At 40.4% G+C, this 18,273-nt stretch overlaps 1 protein-coding gene across 4 annotated transcripts in view; it reads right to left on the bottom strand.

The window, feature by feature from the left end:
- The window catches only part of TEK (TEK receptor tyrosine kinase), a 120,615-nt gene extending 115,889 nt beyond the window's left edge, over positions 1-4,726 (bottom strand). For all 4 annotated transcript variants that reach the window (XM_035307320.3, XM_035307326.3, XM_035307344.3 and 1 more), the window contains exon 1: positions 4,534-4,726. In XM_035307320.3, coding sequence (XP_035163211.1) covers positions 4,534-4,585 — 52 coding nt within the window. In that variant the 5' untranslated portion in view covers positions 4,586-4,726. The remainder of the gene's footprint in view (positions 1-4,533) is intronic.
- Positions 4,727-18,273: the final 13,547 nt, after the last annotated feature.

The raw sequence follows: 18,273 nt of genomic DNA, 5'->3' as shown, positions 1-18,273 counted from the left end.
TGTATATGTTATAGGTGATATTCAACAGTCGTACAATACCTCATCTTAAATAAGGCCCTGGTTAGACCCACTTTTATATCTTTTATGTTTCACACCTAACAGACGAAACTTTCTTTCAACTTTATTTACATCAAATATTTAATATAAGCTAAACTTTGAAGATGAGAGTGAATATCATTTACAAGATATATAAAATTCATCTGTTATTAGGTTGGTCCAAAAGTAACTGTAGTTTTGCCACTACTTTTTCACCAACCTAATATTATTTCAATGTGACTGAGATCCTTTGTACAAAGTTCTCTTTTCCTTTCAGGTCTGCTATGAAGTACCAACATTTTTTTACTGTGACCATAAAACTCCATTCAACAAAAATTACTAAATACACGTATAGAAAAGAAATATCTGTTGTGAGAGATTTAGAGGCCAATTGGGCTAAATGTGGCTGCCCAAAGCTCAAAGACACAACCTGCATAGTGAAGGAGCCTAGACTCAGGGGAAGAACATTAGGAGGAAGAGCCAGTCCAGGCAAGCTGAGTCCAGTGGTGTTTGCAGAGTAGAGATGAAAGACGCCATTTCCAAATGGATGGAACAGCATGAACGAGAGCCAAGAGGAAAGAATGTGTAGATTGTGGAGATGGGCCTGGTTGAAGCAGACAAGATACAAACAGGGATAAATGGATAAGTGAGGGGAGGGTAAATGGGTAGTTGGCAAAGTGTTTGGGTTTATTAACTTGGAATTGGCCAGCACAAAATTTGAGATTGGATTATGCTGAGGTTTTGTACAAGGAGACAGCATCTATTAATAGTAGGTGGTTCTCCTACATCCTCGGGAAGATTAGATCAGTCTTGACTAGCACAGTGGTTCTCACAGCAACACTTCTCTTTTGATTATACAGGTTTCATTTATTAAGAGAGGTCTCACTGGCTAAGCATTTTACAGGCATTATCACATTTGATTCTCACCACAACCCTGGAAAATGGGTATTTCATCCATAAAAGTTGAGAACAATGTGGCTCAGGGAAATTAAATAACTTGCTTATGGTTATCCAATTTGGGCTTTGACTTCACAATCCATGTTTCCTCCTTCTTCAGTTTTCCTGCTATGTTTGCTGTCAAATCTCTCAGGTCTTCAGTGTTTAATGGATGTGCTCTAAGCAGTAGATTGAAGTAAAGATTACCATTTCTGATTCGGACTTCATAGTTCTAATGCAACATATTACAGCTTATTCATTACCTTTTTAGCAAGCAGAGCAAATGTTGGCTTCCATGAGTTCTGTATATCCCTAAAACCTGGGTGTCATGCACGAGAACTTTCAACAAACCTGGTCTCTCCCACATTAAGTATACATAATTTATTTTTTGAACCCAAACACAGAACTTGACACTTACCTATTTTGAAATGGTATCTTTTTGTTTTGGTTTTCCAGCCTAGAATAAACTATTTAAATCCGGATTCTGTGAGCTTACCAGAAAGCTATCTACAGAGAATAAGCAGGTGATACAACCACACAGATACCTTTTGGGGAGACAGACTCAGGAAGCAAATTGATAATTTCAAAAGAATTTAGAGCCCACCCACTTAAATGCCCCGGAGAATATCACATGGTCTTTTGAGATGAACTTAGAAGACTCCTTCCCTCCTGGAGAGATGCCTTAGAAGAACTAGACTCTTCCAGGAAGCTCTTCCAGGGCAGGGCTGAAAGGGAAATGCTGAGACCTAACAATGAAGACAATGCTTGGAAGGGAGCATCTGTGAAAAAAAGCAAAATCCTCCCTTTGAGAATAATTCCAAGGGTGTCTCTGATCCCAGCTTCCAGACCTCCACCCTTGATTACTCAGACCTGACACTAGCCTTCCTAGACAAGCCCTAACAAGGAGGTTCCATCTGGGAACGCTTCTCTGACCTTACAACTGTTTTCCTCTGCCACCCCAGACATGATGTCTGCTATCTCTGAATCCAGTTGTTATTTAAAATGTCAAGTGACACAGTAAAGAGGTATGAAGGCACGAGACTAGAGACTTCCTATTAGATCAGTCTTGATCATGCAGAAGATACTATAAATCACAGTGGTTTTTTGTTTGTTTTCTATATATACAACTCTTTAGAGAGCAGCCTGGTTTGATGAGGAAAGGAGAGTAGGGAAAAAGCTAATATAAGAGAACCTGCTTGAAAGCTGAAATTAGCAGTGATTCTCAATTGAAAGGAAAGCAACAAAATCTAGGAGTATTTGTGAGGAGCTTCTGAGAGCTACACACCTCCTCCGGCCCTCCTACAAGTCAGCAGCTCGGCCATCCAGGCCACCTTCACTAAAACAAACATGACGGCTGGGCACGGTGGGTCACGCCTGTAATCCCGGCACTTTGGGAGGCCGAGGCGGGTGGATCACTAGATCAACAGATCGAGACCATCCTGGTCAACATGGTGAAACCCCGTCTCTACTAAAAATACAAAAAGTTAGCTGGGCATGGTGGCACGTGCCTGTAATCCCAGCTACTCGGGAGGCTGAGGCAGGAGAATTGCCTGAACCCAGGAGGCGGAGGTTGCGGTGAGCCGAGAATGCGCCATTGCACTCCAGCCTCGGTAACAAGAGCGAAACTCCGTCTCAAAAAAAAAAAAAAAAGAAAGAAAGAAAGAAAAATGACGTATTTTTCAGTCTGTGTGTTCAGAAAAAAGCAATGAGAAACAACCCACTGGACTAGAGAGATAAACCTATAAGCCATAAGCCCCTTGCTCCACCACTATGGTCTACCAGGCGTTTGACTAGAGGAATGGGCTCCTATAGCTGTAGAAATGATCTAGCTGGAATCTTGTTGTTGCAATCACCAAGCCTTGAGCAGTCATGCTCATGGAGGCTTAGCCTAGGAATTCAAGTTATGATTAACACAACAGACCTGTCTCAGAAATAAACCTTGCTAGTGTCACCTTTTCTTTCTAACAAGAACATGGCAGTGCTGTTTTCTTCAGGGATCTAAGGTCTAGACATGGAGCAAATATTTTGGTCACATGACCTTTTTGTTTGATTTCACGATAATTCTTCTAAGCCTGTACTGCAAAGTGCTGTAACATAGTCACTTTAGGGGGGAGGGGGAAGTGAATTAAAACAGTTGTGTGTGTATTGCTTAACCTACAAAGTACCTCAGAGAAATTATAGACACCTGGGCTTCACGTTACTATAATCCCTCGTATAGAATCAGTTCCAGATTTCACTTCACTGGTAAATAATGGCACTCATAAAAAAAAGCAAATCAAAAATGGAATCATGATAATTATTTAAAGGCACATATTGTTGGAGAAGTCAGCATTAAACAGTTTCCATATAAACACTGAAACCACCAAAAATCTTTCATTTTTAGCAACTTGTGTTACACATTCTTACTTTGAAAAATATTTTTAAATTCTCAATATATTGGTTGTTGAATGCAAACCAAAGGGTCATAAAACAAATTGTATTCAATTCTGTTATTTAATTGGATTAGTTTTTTGAATATTTAATATTTCAAATACCTAGGAAATATAGCTCTTATGTATACTTGAATAAAATTCTATTAATATAGCCTGTATCCATGAAGTTTAGTGAATTTTCCCAAACTTATCTCCAATATCAATTCAATTTTTGTTATTATAATTAGAATGTTTTCAAACCACAGGGGAGAGACTGATGGCAAGGATGATGTATTTGTGATGTGTAGTTCAGGTTTGGATAAACTACAGCATCCAAACCTGAACTACAGGTCACACAGGCTGAGTGAGCTAGAGGCACACCGCTATCCAGAGTGTATGAGCAATATACACACTAAGCCCTAACACACTGGCTAACTGTTCCTTCACTCTGCAACAGCCTTCTATTACTCTCCTGTGTTAACAATCTTGGTAACTGCTTAAATTTTTGCTTCAATTGGGCCAGTAAACTCTTCATGAATTACTACATGGCAAACTTTTTAAAAATAAAACAAAAATTCTATAGACCCAATCTCCCTGACCCTAGTTATAAGAAAAAACAAAAAGCCTAGAATATCATTGCTTTGCTTAAAATAGGATACAGATATGAAATCTTTTTACAGAAAGACATTTTTGTTCTCTTTTAACAGTAACAATCTGTACACTGCCTTAATTGGGCCCCTGTAATCCTCAGCACGAATTTACTTTTTACTGAAGATTTCCTTTAAAGCAGGTAAAACCAGGTTTTTTCTTTAAAAAAAAAAAAGGTAAGAGAACACTCCAGAATGAGAAGCAGGAAAATAATGCAGGATAGTAAGCACACCTCTTCAAATAAGATGGTTTTATCGGTCCTCAAAGAGTTTATAGCAACACAGGGACAATCACCCAGGAGAGAAACTAAGAAAATCAGTACACGCCGCAGGGACTTTGCATTTCAGCCCTTCCACACATATTGACCGGAGAGTCACAGAGAAATGATGCCTTTCCTACAGCCACCCTTGATAATCAGCACTGATGAGATTTAGAGAGAGGACCCAAGTCACTAACTCTGTTTTCAAAAATACTAAGTTAAAAAACTAAAGCCAAACCTTACCAGAAAGGAGCAAGCTGACTCCACAGAGAACTATGCTGGCTAAAGAGTCCATGCTTCCCCAAATCTCTCCATCCAGTTTCCACAGATGTGCATGAGGTCCCAAGGATCCTTTCAAAAAGCCAGCAGTTAGTGACTTTCCATTAGCATCGTCCTACTAGGTCTTGTTTACAAGTTAGAGGCAAGAAGGAACAGCACAGAAGCAGGCTGTAACAGTCTCATTTCTGTCTGAGCACAGGGAGTTTTAAGTTCCTTTTTCCTGTTTCCTTTGTAGATTAGGATGGGAAAGGCTGTATCTTAAAGGCATTTGGTATCAGCAGGGCTGGGGGCACTCAAGCCCTATCCATCTTGCAATTCATCAAAACACTTATCTGTTGCTGTTGCTTCTGCTGCTGCATTTGCTGCTGCTGTAGGGGTAGAGGAATTTTTGTTGGAAGTGTGGGTCCCCGGTCAGCATTTTCAGAAACAATAGGGGTATCCTCTCATAGGCGGGAAACTGAGAATAACAAGCCCTCCACCTATGTATGGTATGCGATGATGACCAATCCTTCTCAGACTTCTAACTGCTCTGCTGCGGCTACTGGGATCTCTGACCTAAGGGGCTTCTGGGTGTGGGGATCCGTTTTGGGTTTTGTTTTCTAAATTCAACCCACATGGTTTGAATTGGGAAAATGTTTCCGTGATGAGAAAATACAACGTGAAAGGCAATTAATTTCAGTGAGCACCGGTGAGGTCAATGCTCAATGTAGCCACGAGAGACCACAGTGCAAAATTGTTAGTCTGTTTTCCTTCACACAGATGGCCTGTTGGTTGGCCATTAGCCCATAGATACCCATATTGCTGGCTATAGCTTTAATTTTCATTAGCAATTCATCTGAAAGTGATCGAATTTCTGGAAGAAGCTGGCATAGAAGGATTTCAGTAATGAGAAGGATTTCATTGTCATTGAGCAATGGTGTTTCAGAAGCAAATTATGTATATTTAAGAACTAATCTGTGTTAAAAAAAAAAATACAGGATTAGATTGGGATAAAAACAGTGCTAACAAGACCGAAGAGAGTAAATGGGCCAAAATGAAAATAGCCATTGAATGTACAATATCTAAAATGAGATCAGAGACCCTACGCTTAACCAGATGGTAATTTTTCCACAATATGAATTATGACATTAGGTTAGAGAGTGTGCTCTTAGCTCATCATCAACCTTCATGCCTGAGGAAATTATTATACTCCTCCTTTTCCTAACCACCACAGGAAAAGGCAGATGCAGCTAGACTTGACTAATTTCTGTCCCAGGTTTTATCACATCTATAATGATCTTGCGAACCAATTAATGTTTCCAGTTCGCAGGTGTGAAAAAGCCCAGGTTCTGTCTGCGAACAGATCTGGGTTCAATTACTGGCTCAGCTGCATGTGTGGCTGAGACAAGCTACTTAGTCTTTTTGAGCCTCAGTTTCAACAGCTGTAAAATGGCCAACTACCTCCTTCCCAGGTGTTTTGAGAGCAATAAATGAGGTTTAAAGATATAAAAGCATTTGGTACTATGGGTAGTTCACTGAAGGTTCTCATTAAATGTTAATAAGTTTGTTTTCTTTCATCTTTCCATTCAGTCTCAATTTAAATTCCAAGAGCTTCCACTTAAAAGCTTTTTTTTTTTTTTTTTAACTTGTAAACAAGACCTAGTAGGACGATGCTAATGGAAAGTCACTAACTGCTGGCTTTTTGAAAGGATCCTTGGGACCTCATGCACATCTGTGGAAACTGGATGGAGAGATTTGGGGAAGCATGGACTCTTTAGCCAGCATAGTTCTCTGTGGAGTCAGCTTGCTCCTTTCTGGTAAGGTTTGGCTTTAGTTTTTTAACTTAGTATTTTTGAAAACAGAGTTAGTGACTTGGGTCCTCTCTCTAAATCTCATCAGTGCTGATTATTAAGGGTGGCTGTAGCAAAGGCATCAAAATCAAAGATGTGCCCCAAAATTTATGTATAAGGACATTATAGAAGCATAGTTGATAATAATCAAAGCCTAGAAACAATCAAAATAGTCAAAAAAATGGATTATTTATTAAAAATCCTGGTACACAAGAAGTTCAGACAAGTGTTCAAATATTGTGGTGAAAGCAGATTGACACAGAAAGATGTAAAAATGTTTATGGTATATTGTTGATTGGGGAAAATAACTTTTTAACTTTTATTTAAAAATAACTTTTTAACTTTAAAATACAATTTAAACAGAATGAAATTTATACCCACTCAATACACACCGCAGATACATGACAAATATATATTAAAGTGTTAAAAGTGACTATTTCTGAGTTGTTGGAAAACATAATTTCTATTTTTTTCTTTATACTTTTATATAATTTTTAACAGTTTTAGAAATAATGAATATATATGTAAAGATGAAGAAGACTGAAGGGACATCCTTGAGACAGTTGACCCAGGGTAACAGGATGTATACTTTAAAACATGCACTGGCAAATAAGAAACAGAATCCAGGCTACCACATGACCCAGCAATCCCACTGCCGGGTATATACCCCAAAGAAAGGAAATAAGTACATCAAAAATATATTTACACTCCCATATTTATTGCAGCACTGTTTACAACAGCTAAGATATGGAAGCAACCTAAGTGTCCATCAGTAGTTGAATGGATAAAGAAAATGTGGAACATCTACACAATGGAGTACTATTCAGCCGTAGAAAAGAATGGCATCCCATCATTTGCAACAATATGGATAGAATTGGAGATTATTGGGGCCGGGCGCGGTGGCTCACGCCTGTAATCCCAGCACTTTGGGAGGCCGAGGCGGGTGGATCACGAGGTCAAGAGATCCAGACCATCCTGGTCAACATGGTGAAATCCCGTCTCTACTAAAAATACAAAAAATTAGCTGGGCATGGTAGCGGGTGCCTGTAATCCCAGCTACTCAGGAAGCTGAGGCAGGAGAATTGCCTGAACCCAGGAGGCGGAGGTTGCGGTGAGCCTAGATGGCGCCACTGCACTCCAGCCTGGGTAACAAGAGCGAAACTCCGTCTCAAAAAAAAAAAAAAAAGAATTGGAGACTATTATGTTAAATAAAAGAAGTCAGACACAGAAGGACAAACATCACATGTTCTCGCTTATTTGTGGGATTTAAAAATCAAAACAATTGAACTCAGGGAGATAGAAAGTAGAAGGATGGTTACCAGAGGCTGGGAAGTGTTGTGGGAGGGTAGGGGAGCTGGTGAAGATGGTTAATGGCTACAAAAATAAAACTAGTTAGATAAGACCTGCTATTTGGGAGCACAACAGGGTGAATATAGGCAATAATGACTTCATCATACATTTTAAAATAATGTAATTGGATTGTTCATAACACAAAGGATAAATGCTCAAAGGGATGGATACCCCATTCTCCATGATGTGGCTATTTCACATTGCATGCCTGTATCAAAACATTTCATGTATCCCATAAATATATATACCTACTATGTACCTACAAAAACTTAAAATTAATAAAATAGGATAAATTTTAAAAGACACAGAATTCAGGTACAAAAAAGTGTGGCCTCCAGAAGGTGACCAGGAAGATGGGGTGTCAGCTACCTACAGCACAGCCTGGACATTCGGTCCTTTGCTGATCTGTGGACACTGAGTCACCAGAGCCATCCCATCTGACATTTTAAGGATCTTCATGAACTTTTTTGTGAATCTGTTGTAGGTAACAGTGGCCAGCAGAAAAGAAAAGGTCAGGTCAGGTGCAGTGGCTCACCCCTGTAATCCCAGCACTTTGGAAGGCCGAGGTGGGCAGATCATGAGGTCAGGAGTTCAAGACCAGCCTGACCAACATGGCGAAACCCGGTCTCCACTAAACATACAAAAATTAGCCAGATCTGGTGGTGCACGTCTGTAGTTCCAGCTACTCAGGAGGCTGAGACAGGAGAACCCGGGAGGTGGAGGTTGCAGTGAGCGGAAATCATGTCATTGCACTCCAGCTTGGACGACAGAGCAAGACTCTGTGGCAAAAAAAAAAAAGAAAGAAGAAAGAAAGAAAAACAGGAAAGAAGGAAGGAAGGAAGGGAGGGAGGGAGGGAGGGAGGGAGGGAGGGAGGAAGGAAGGAAGGAAGGAAAGAAAGAAAGAAAGAAAGAAAGAAAGAAAGAAAGAAAGAAAGAAAGAAAGAAAGAGAAAGAAAGAGAAAGAAAGAAGGAAAGGAAAGAAAAGAAAAGGAAGGGTCATCAACAATTAAGGTTTGGCCTTCAGCCAGGACACCACAGTTAAAGTGACCACACCCACCCTGGTCTGGCTGTGGAAAATGCTTGACCCTCTCCAAACTCCATTTACTTTGAACCTTCTCAGCTATTGCAGCATTTTTCTTTTACTTTTTCTTTTTTTAAACATTGAAATGGAAAGTACTGTGCTATTCACTGTAGGAAGAAACACAGAAATAGAAGATTCTGTCTCTGCTTTTAAAGTTCATAATTACAAAATCCCAGTGTGGTGGCACTGCATCAAAACAGGAAAAGTTAAATAACAAAATCAGGCATTGTGCAGTTGAACACCAAAGGGTGGTACAAGCAACAAAGTTCTTTGGTTTTTTTTTTGTTTTTCTTTTTTGAGACGGAGTCTTCCTCTGTTGTCCAGGCTAGAGTGCAGTGGCACATTCTCAGCTCACCGCAGCCTTCGACTCCCTGGTTCGAGTGATTCTCCTGCCTCAGCCTCCTGAGTAGCTGGAATTACAGGCACACACCACCACACCCAGCTAATTTTTGTATTTTTAGTAGAGACAGGATTTCACCACACTGGCCACGGTGGTCTGGGTCTCCTGACCTCGTGATCCGCCCACCTCGGCCTCCCAAAGTGCTGGGATTACAGGCATGAGCCACCGCGCCCGGCCACTAAAGTTCTAGTAGTTTGCGTTGGTATCCTTTAGGCTAGAGAGCACCAATTCTCACATGTTCTTTTCTTCCTGGTATTTCCTAGACAGAGGTGGCATCTTTTCATATAGACTGTAAGCTCTTAGGGCAGGAGCTTTGTACTTTATTTTGAATGATCCTACTATGCCTTCTCTCAATGGCTTAAGGGAAGGAGTAACCTGGATGTCTTTGCAACCATTGTGAGATCATGTGGCCACAGATAACACAGAATAGATATAGATAGAATAGATAGGACACAGATAGAATAGGTATTCCCCTGCCTTGGGGGGGAAAAAAGCTTCAAAAAATGATAAAATAACATGAAAAGAAAAACTCCTATTCCTCCTTCAAAACACAATTCAGTCTGGGTGCTATGGTTCATGCCTGTGATCCCAGCACTTTAGGAGGCCGAGACGGGTGAATCACTTGAGGTCAGGAGTTCGAAACCAGCCTGGCCAACATGGTGAAACCCCCATCTCTACAAAAATACAAAAATTAGCCAGGTGTGGTGGTGCATGCCTGTTATCCCAGCTGCTTGGGTGGTTGAAACAGGAGACCTGCTTGAACATGGCAGGTGGAGGTTGCAGGGAGCTGAGATCGTGCCCCTGCACGCCAGCTTGAGGACAGAGTGAGACTATCTCAAAAAAAAAAAAAAAAATACTCAAATGTTACCCCATCTATGAAACCCTCCTCTAGGGAGCTACCAATACCTAACAAACCACCCCACAATGTAGCAGCTTAATACAACAATCATTTATGTAGCTCAAGATTCTGTGGGTCAGAAGTTCAGGCTGCCCTGGACAGTTCCGCTGATCTCAGAGGGCCTTCCTGGTGTGTTCACAGTCAATTGTCAGCCATTAAGGTAGTTCAGCTTCAGGTGTGGGCTGACTGCCTGTGTGGCAATAGGGCTGATAGAGCTGTAACTCTCTCACCTTCCAGCAAGCTAGCCTGACTTCTTAACATGGTAGGCTCAGAAATCCAATAAAGTGAGTAGAAATACAGAAGTTCTCTGGCCTAGGATTAGCACAGCATTACTACTGTACATTCTGTTGGCCAAATCAAGTCACATCGCTAAGACTGCATCCAGAGGTGGAAAAATAAACTCTACCTTTTGATTCGAAGAATTATAAAGTCAATGCAAAGCGTGAGAATAAAATAAAATCAAGAATTTTGGTCATTTTTTTTTAAGTCAGATTTGTTGGGATATAATTTACATATAGTAAAATGCACTACCTTTTCAGAAAATTGTGGTAAAAACATACCTATCATAAAGTTTACTATCTTAGCTGGTTTTAATTCTACAGGTCAGTAGTGTTAACTATACTTACATTCTTGTACAACAGATCTCTAGAATTTTTTTTTTTTTAGATGGAGTTTCACTCTTGTTGCCTAGTCTGGTGTGCAATGTGCAATCTCGGCTCACCACAACCTCCGCCTCCCAGGTTCAAGCGATTCTCCTGCTTCAGCCCCCCGACTAGCTGGGATTACAGGCATGCTCAGCATGCCCAGCTAAGTTTTTGTATTTTTTTTTTTTTTTAGTAGAGATGAGGTTTCTCCATGTTGGTCAGGCTATTCTCAAACTCCTGACCTCAGGTGATCCACCCACCTCGGCCTCCCAATGTGCTGGGATTACAGGTGTGAGCCACCACCTCTAGAACTTTTTTGTCTCAAAAAGCTGAAACACTATATCCCTTGAAATCCCCATTTCTCCTGGCTCATCCCTTTCAACCACCATTCTGCTTACCTCATACAAGTGAATCCTGTAATGTTTGTCTTTTTGTTACTAGCTTATTCCACTTTGCATAATGTCCTCAAGGTTTAGCCAACTTGTAGCATGTGACAAGACTTCTTTCTTTTTTAAGGCTGAATAAGAGTCCATCATATGTATAAAACACATTTTCTGTATCTATTCATCAGTCCATAGACATGTGAGTTGCTTCCACCTCTTGGCTGTTATGAGTAATGCGGCAATGAACATGGGTATGCAAATATGTCTTCGAGATCCTGCTTTTAATTCTTCTGGATATATGCCCAGAAGCGGGACTGTGAGATTATATGGTAATTATATTTTTAATGTTTTAAGGAACCTCCATACTGTTTTCCATAGCAGCTGCTCCATTCTGTGTCCTCACCAACAGTGCACCTGGGTTCCAATTTCTCTGTATCCTCAACGCTTACTGCTTTCTGGGTTTGTTTGTTATTGATGATGATGATGTTTTCGGAGAGTGGGCATCCTGATAGGTATGAGGCGGAAATTCACTCCTTTTAAGTAAACAGTTCCATAACTTTTCACAAATGCATATCTTGTTATAATAAGCACTCCAATCACCCCAATATCCATCGCCCCAAAAGTTTTCTTAAATCTCATTGTAGTAAATCTCCTCCTGCAACTAACAGCCACAGGGAATCACTGATCTGTTTTCTATCCCTATAGTTTTTATTTTTTTCAGAAGGTCATATAAAGGAATCATACCGAATATAGCTTTTTACATCTGTTTTTTTTTTATTTGCCATACTTAGTTTGATAAATCCATGTATTTGCATGTATGAGTAATTTGTTCCTTTTCTGTTCCTGAAAGTACGCAAAAGGACACACCATAGTTTGCTTACATGTTCGCCATTTTACCTATTTGGAATATTTTCAGTTTTGAGGGATTAAGTCCCTATAACCTTATCCATCTTTATAATTTAATGTTCATAAGTTCAAATACATATTTTTGTGTGAGCACGTTTTTCATTTCTCTTGGGTAAATATCTGGGACTGAAATTAAGGAACTCCTGAACTTTTCTAATGCAGTCATGCCACTTTTTATTCTCATCACCAACATATAAAAAGTCTATAAGTCGCCACAGTGTTCACAGAAAACTAAAGAAAGAAAGACAGTATTCGTTATCTTTCATCCTTGCTAGCTGCTGTTGTGGTCACTTTTTGTGTGTTTGTTTTTTAGCCATCCTAATAGGTGTGCAGAGATATAAATTGGTATGACTTAAATTTACATTTCTCTAATAACTATGTTGAGTATTTTCTCATGTGCTTTTTGCCATCCATTTTTCTTCTTTGTAAAGTGTTCAAATTGATTGCCCATTTTTCAATCCAGTTGTTCATTTCTTATTGTTAAGTCTTGAGTCTTTTATGTACTTTTGTTAAAATATGTGATATGCAACTATTTCCTCTCAATGTGTGGCCTGTCCCTTTTCTTAACACTGTCTTTTGCAGACCAAACATTTTTATTTGGAAGCAGTGTAATTTACACAGTTTTCCTTTAAGGAATGGTGCTGCTATATTATCTGTAAGGAACCTTTGCCTAACACAGGTCATAAAGATTATTTCTTATGCTTTGTTCCAAAAGTTTCATAATTTTAGTACTTAGGTAACATTGAATACTTAGGTACATTGGATAATGTGTCAGGTGTAAGTTGAGGTTTATTTTCCTGCATGTGGGTAGCCAATTGTTCGAGCATCATTTTTTGAAAAGACTCCTTTCTCCATTGAATTTTTTTTGCACCTTTGTGTTCCATTCATCTATGTGTCTTTTTTTTTTAAGAGACAAGGTCTTATTCTGTCACCCAGGCTGGAGTACAGTGGTGTGACTGTAGCTCACTGCAGCTTCAATTTCCTGGGCTCAAGTGACCCTCCCAGCTCAGCCTCCCAAGTAACTAGGGTTGCAGGCATGCACCACTATTCCCAGCTAATTTTTGTAAAGATAGGATCTCTTTATGTTGTCCACAGTGGTCTCACACTCCTGGCCTCAAGGTGATTCTGCTGCCTCGGCCTCCCAAAGTGCTTGGATTAAAGGCATGAGCCACTGCAGCAGGCCTGTGTCTATTTTTTGTGAATACTATGTCTTGGTTACTACTGAGAGAGGATATCTCCTCGCCTCCTTCTCTTTCACCTCCTCCCTCCCACACTTCCAGATGGGAAGGAGGGTGAAGAAGGAAAAAGAAAAATAAGATACCAAAGAGCTGGGAAAATGCTCCCTCTTTAGTTACCAGCGTCTCTGCTATCTGTTAACCTTGAAAGAGCTGCAAATGAATGTTATCCCTGCCAGCTGGAGCCTGGCACTGGTTCACACCCCCACGTCTCCACAGACAAGGCTTGCTCCTGGAAACACCTCTGCCAATAAACAGATTGTTGCTTTTGTCTTGTCTCTGTAAGCCCCCTCCCTTGCTGGTCCCCACTCGCACTGCATATGAATTAGCAAGTCAATGAAGCCAAAAGATTGTAAGGTCAGACATCCAGCAAATGGACAATGAGATAGTTCCCCTCAGTTTCTCTTTTAGTGTGGTAAGCCTATAAAAGGGGAGAGAAGCTGCAGCTCAGGGAGCTCAGTGAATGAAGCTGTAGCCCCTGCAGCTCCTAGCCAAATAAAAAGCTACTTCCTTCCTCAGTTCGGTATTCAAGAGGTTTGTTCCCCACCGCTCCTGCTTCAGTATAGCATTTCTTTTTCTTTGAGATGGAGTCTTGCTCTGTCACCCAGGCTGGATCTCAGCTCACTGCAACCTCTATCTCCTGGGCTCAAGCAATTCTCCTGCCTCAGCCTCCCAAGTAGCTAAGATTACAAGCATGCACCACCACACCTGGCTAATTTTTGTATTTTTAGTGGAGATGGGATTTCACCATGTTGGCAAGGCTGGTTTTGAACTCCTGACTTCAAGTGATCCTCCCATCTTGGCCTCTCAAAGTGCTGGGATTACAGGCATGAGCCACCGTGCCCAGCCAGTTACTGTAACTTTTTTTTTTTGAGACGCAGTTTTGCTCTTGTTACCCAGGCTGGAGTGCAATGGATCTTGGCTCACTGCAACCTCTGCCTCCTGGGTTCAGGCAATTCTCCTGCCTCAGCCTCCTGAGTAGCTGGGATTACAGGCACGCACCACTGTGCCCAGCTAATTTTTTGTATTTTTAGTACAGACAGGGTTTCACCATGTTGACCAGGATGGTCTCGATCTCTTGACCTCGTGATCCACCCGCCTCAGCCTCCCAAGGTGCTAGGATTACAGGCTTGAGAGTTACTGTAACTTTTATAGTAGGTATTGAAATCAGGTAATAAGAAGTTCTTTAACTTTGTTCAAGTTCAAAATTGTTTTTGGTTGTTTAGTTCTTTTGCTTGCTTTGAACATGCGTTGCTCTTTATTTCTGATTTTTTAAGATACTTATATCATTAACTTGAGACTTTTATATTTTGTAAAATATATTTATGTAATTATATCAGTTTTCCTCTAAGCACTGCTTTAGTTTCACTCTACACATTTTGCTATGTTGAACTTTCATTTTTGTTTAGTTCAAAATTTAATCTAGTTTCCCTTTAACCCATGAATTATTTAGAAATGTGTTACTTAGTTTCCAAAATCTGGGGGAATTTTTCAGCTACCTGTCTGTAAATAATTTCTAGTCTAATTTTTTTGTGATCAGAGAACATACTTTGTATGACTTGAGTTCTTTTAAATTTGTTAAAGTTTGTTGTGTGGCCCAGAATGAGGTGTATCTTGGTATGTGTTCTACGTAAACTTGAAAATAATGTGTATTCTGCTGCTGTTGATGGACTGTTTCACAATGTTCAATCAGGGCTGATGAGGCAGCTTATACCTGTAATCCCAGCAGTCTGAGAGATCAAGGCAAGATTGCTTAAAGCCATGAGTTCCAGACCAACCTTGGCAACAAAGCAAGACCTTTCTCTACAGTTTTTAAAAATTAGCTGGGCATGGTGGCACACACCTGTAGTCCCAGCTACTTGGGAGGCTGAGGCAGGAGGATTCCTTGAGCCCAGGAGTTTGAAGTTATAGTGAGCTATGATCACCCCACTGCATTCCAGCCTGGGCAACAAATTGAGATCCTATCTCTAAAAAGGAAAAGAGTTTCAATTAGGTACACTTCGTTCATAGCGGTTTTGTTTTTTGTTTGTTTCTCTTTAATTTTACTTTAAGATCCAGGATACATGTGCAGAACGTGCAGGTTTATTACATAGCTATACATGTTGAGTCTTCTATATAACCCTACTGATTTTCTTTCTACTCTAAGATTCTGCCTATAATTAGGAATTTATAGTTACCCTTTCAATTCTATCAATCTTTCTTCATGTATTTTGAAGGTCATTTGTCAGGTTTATTCATATCTAGGATTTCACATTTGTTATGTATCTTGGTCAATGAGACTATTGATCTTTATTCAATATCCATATTTATCTCTGGTAATATTCCTTATTTTGAAGTCTACTTTGATATAAATTGTGATAATTTTTGAAATTTTTCAATAGCAGACATTATTTCTTCACAGTTATGTCTTTAGTCCCCTTAGAAAAGGTGATATACAAGAAGCTACACAAGCTAGATATTGAAAGCTGAGATGCTTCCCAGGTGAATCATGGTAGTGGGCAAGAAGGAGGTAGGACAGGCATTTCTGATAAATGCACCAGTAATCTGAGCAAAACATGAAAGTATGAAATAATGTACTGTGTGTTGGTCTGTGTTGCTAAAAGGAATATCTGAGACTGAGCAATATATGAAGAAAAGAGGTTTAAATTTTGACTCATCGTTCTGTGGACTGTGCAGCAAGCATGGTGGCATTTGCTTCTGAAGGCCTCAGGAAGCTTACAATCATGGCAGAAGGCAAGGGGGAGCCAATGTGTCACATGGGGAGATGGAGAGCAAAGAGAGAGAGGTGGATGTGCCAGTCTCTTTTAAACAAGTAGATCTTGCAGGAACTCATTATTGCAGGGAGGTCACCAAGCCATTCATGAGGGATCTGTCCCATGAACCAAACACCTCACACCAGAGTGAGGTGTTTACATTTCAACATGAGATTTTGCGAGGACAAATATCTAAACTACATCATTCCACCGGTGGTCTCTCAAATCTAAGTCCTTCTCACGTTGCAAAATACAATCATCCCTTCCCAATAGTCCCAGAAGTCTTAACTCATTTCAGCATTAACCCAGAAGTCCAAATCTCATCTGAGACTCAGGGCCTTTTCCTTCGACCGATGAGCCTGTAAAATCAAAACCAAGTTACTTACTTCCAAGATACAATAGTGGTATAGGCATTAGGGAACGTTTCCATTCCAAAAGGGAAAAATAGGCCATAAAAAAGAGTAACAGGCCTGACACTTTTCCTGCGTTAGTCCATTTGCACTGCTGTAAGGCAGTATCTGAGACTGTATAATATGTAAGGAAAAGAGGTTTAAATTTTGGCTCATGGTTCTTCAAGCTGTGCAGGAAATGTGGTGCAGCCACTTCTGGTGAGGCCTTCAGGAAACTTACAATCACGGCAGAAGGCAAAAGAGGAGTCAGTTGTGTCACATGGTGAGAGAGGGAGGAAAAGAGAGAGGTGGAGGCGTTAATCTCTTTTAAACAGTAAGATCTCGTACTCATTACCAAAGGGAGGGCACCAAGCCATTTGTGAGGGATCCGTCACCGTGGCCCAAACACCTCCCACTAGGCCCACCGTCCAACACTGGGGATACATTTCTACATGAGATTTGGAGTGGACAAACACCCAAACTATATCAGCATGTAAGGGGAAATGTAAGCAACTGAGTAAGGATGAAATAAAGGTGAGAAACAGCGTGGCCAGAGGCAAGGTGCATTATACAAACCGCGTCCAGACTTGACACTCCCTACCAAGTTCTATAACAATGAGAAATAAACGGTTTGCAATCAAGGAGTGTCATGATCAGATTTCTACTTTAGGAAGTAGAAAATACTCTGAGAGCAATAACATGTTAAACTGGTCGAGATTAAAGCCAGGAAAACATGATAGATGATGATTGCAATGTGGCATTTAAAGATCATGAAAGTCTGAAATAAGGCTTAGCAGCGTCAGAGATGGAGAGAATTGCAAGTGTTAAAGTGATGAAAATATTAACTGTAATGACTGTTAGAGGTGGCACAAAGGGAGGAGACTAGGACAAGTTCAAGGTTTTTTGTATAATGCTGTTTTGTATAATTTGAGAAAACATCTAGCATAATGCCTGATAATGATAGCTGTTAGTATTATCAGCGTCGAATACAACTCACACATTTCACAAGTTCAAAAGCATCAACAACCACCTGTGGCCCCCACAGAAAAAGTGGAATCATAGTCCTACTGGAGAAGCTACCATGCTTTATTTGAATAACTGTTTACCCATCTCTCTCTCTGAGTGTTAAACTGTGGACTCATCAAGGGCAGGAATCCTGTCATATTTATTTCTGCATCTGTAGTAGCTACTGTTATAAATGTGTGGAGATCTGAAACATGAAAGATGGAGCCTTTAAATGCTGTTAGTAGCTATTCCTATTTGAAGAACTTTATTTTGATACCTTGGAAAACCAAATAAAGGCAGTTTAACTACTTCCTACTTAAACAGGAATTTGTTCATTTCAGTGCTGTTAGCACTGATGACTTAGATGTCCAGGAAAAGCTCTCGGAATAAAGGCCGTGTTTGCACGTAAGATTTACAACATCCCTGTGCGTGGGCATTGTATCATAAATAAATTATATTCAAGATATGCTGCCAGGCCGGTAAGGAATACAGACATGTCACTGTGAAATGACAAAACAACGCTCCTCTGACTTCTAAACATCACTCACAAAACTGTTAGAAACTCACGTTCAAATCATTCCCTTTAAATTCCCTGGGGAAAAAGTAATAGATGCTGAATTCCAGACCACATGGAAGTCCCCCACCCTTTGTGACTCAAGGCCTCCTCATCAGCTCTGTATTGTGACTCCTGGCATGGCTGCAGACCCCTTCAGAAGCCATCCTGCCAGACTCTCCAGCTTTGTCTGAAGTTGCCCTGCCTGTGCCCTATGCACTCTACGCACCATAACCTCCTCACTGTTCCTGGAACATTCCAAGCCCATAGCCCATGAG

Source organism: Callithrix jacchus, chromosome 1 (genome assembly GCF_049354715.1).
Source record: "Callithrix jacchus isolate 240 chromosome 1, calJac240_pri, whole genome shotgun sequence".
Classification (NCBI taxonomy): domain Eukaryota; kingdom Metazoa; phylum Chordata; class Mammalia; order Primates; family Cebidae; genus Callithrix; species Callithrix jacchus.
This window is presented reverse-complemented; position numbering and strand designations above follow the sequence as displayed.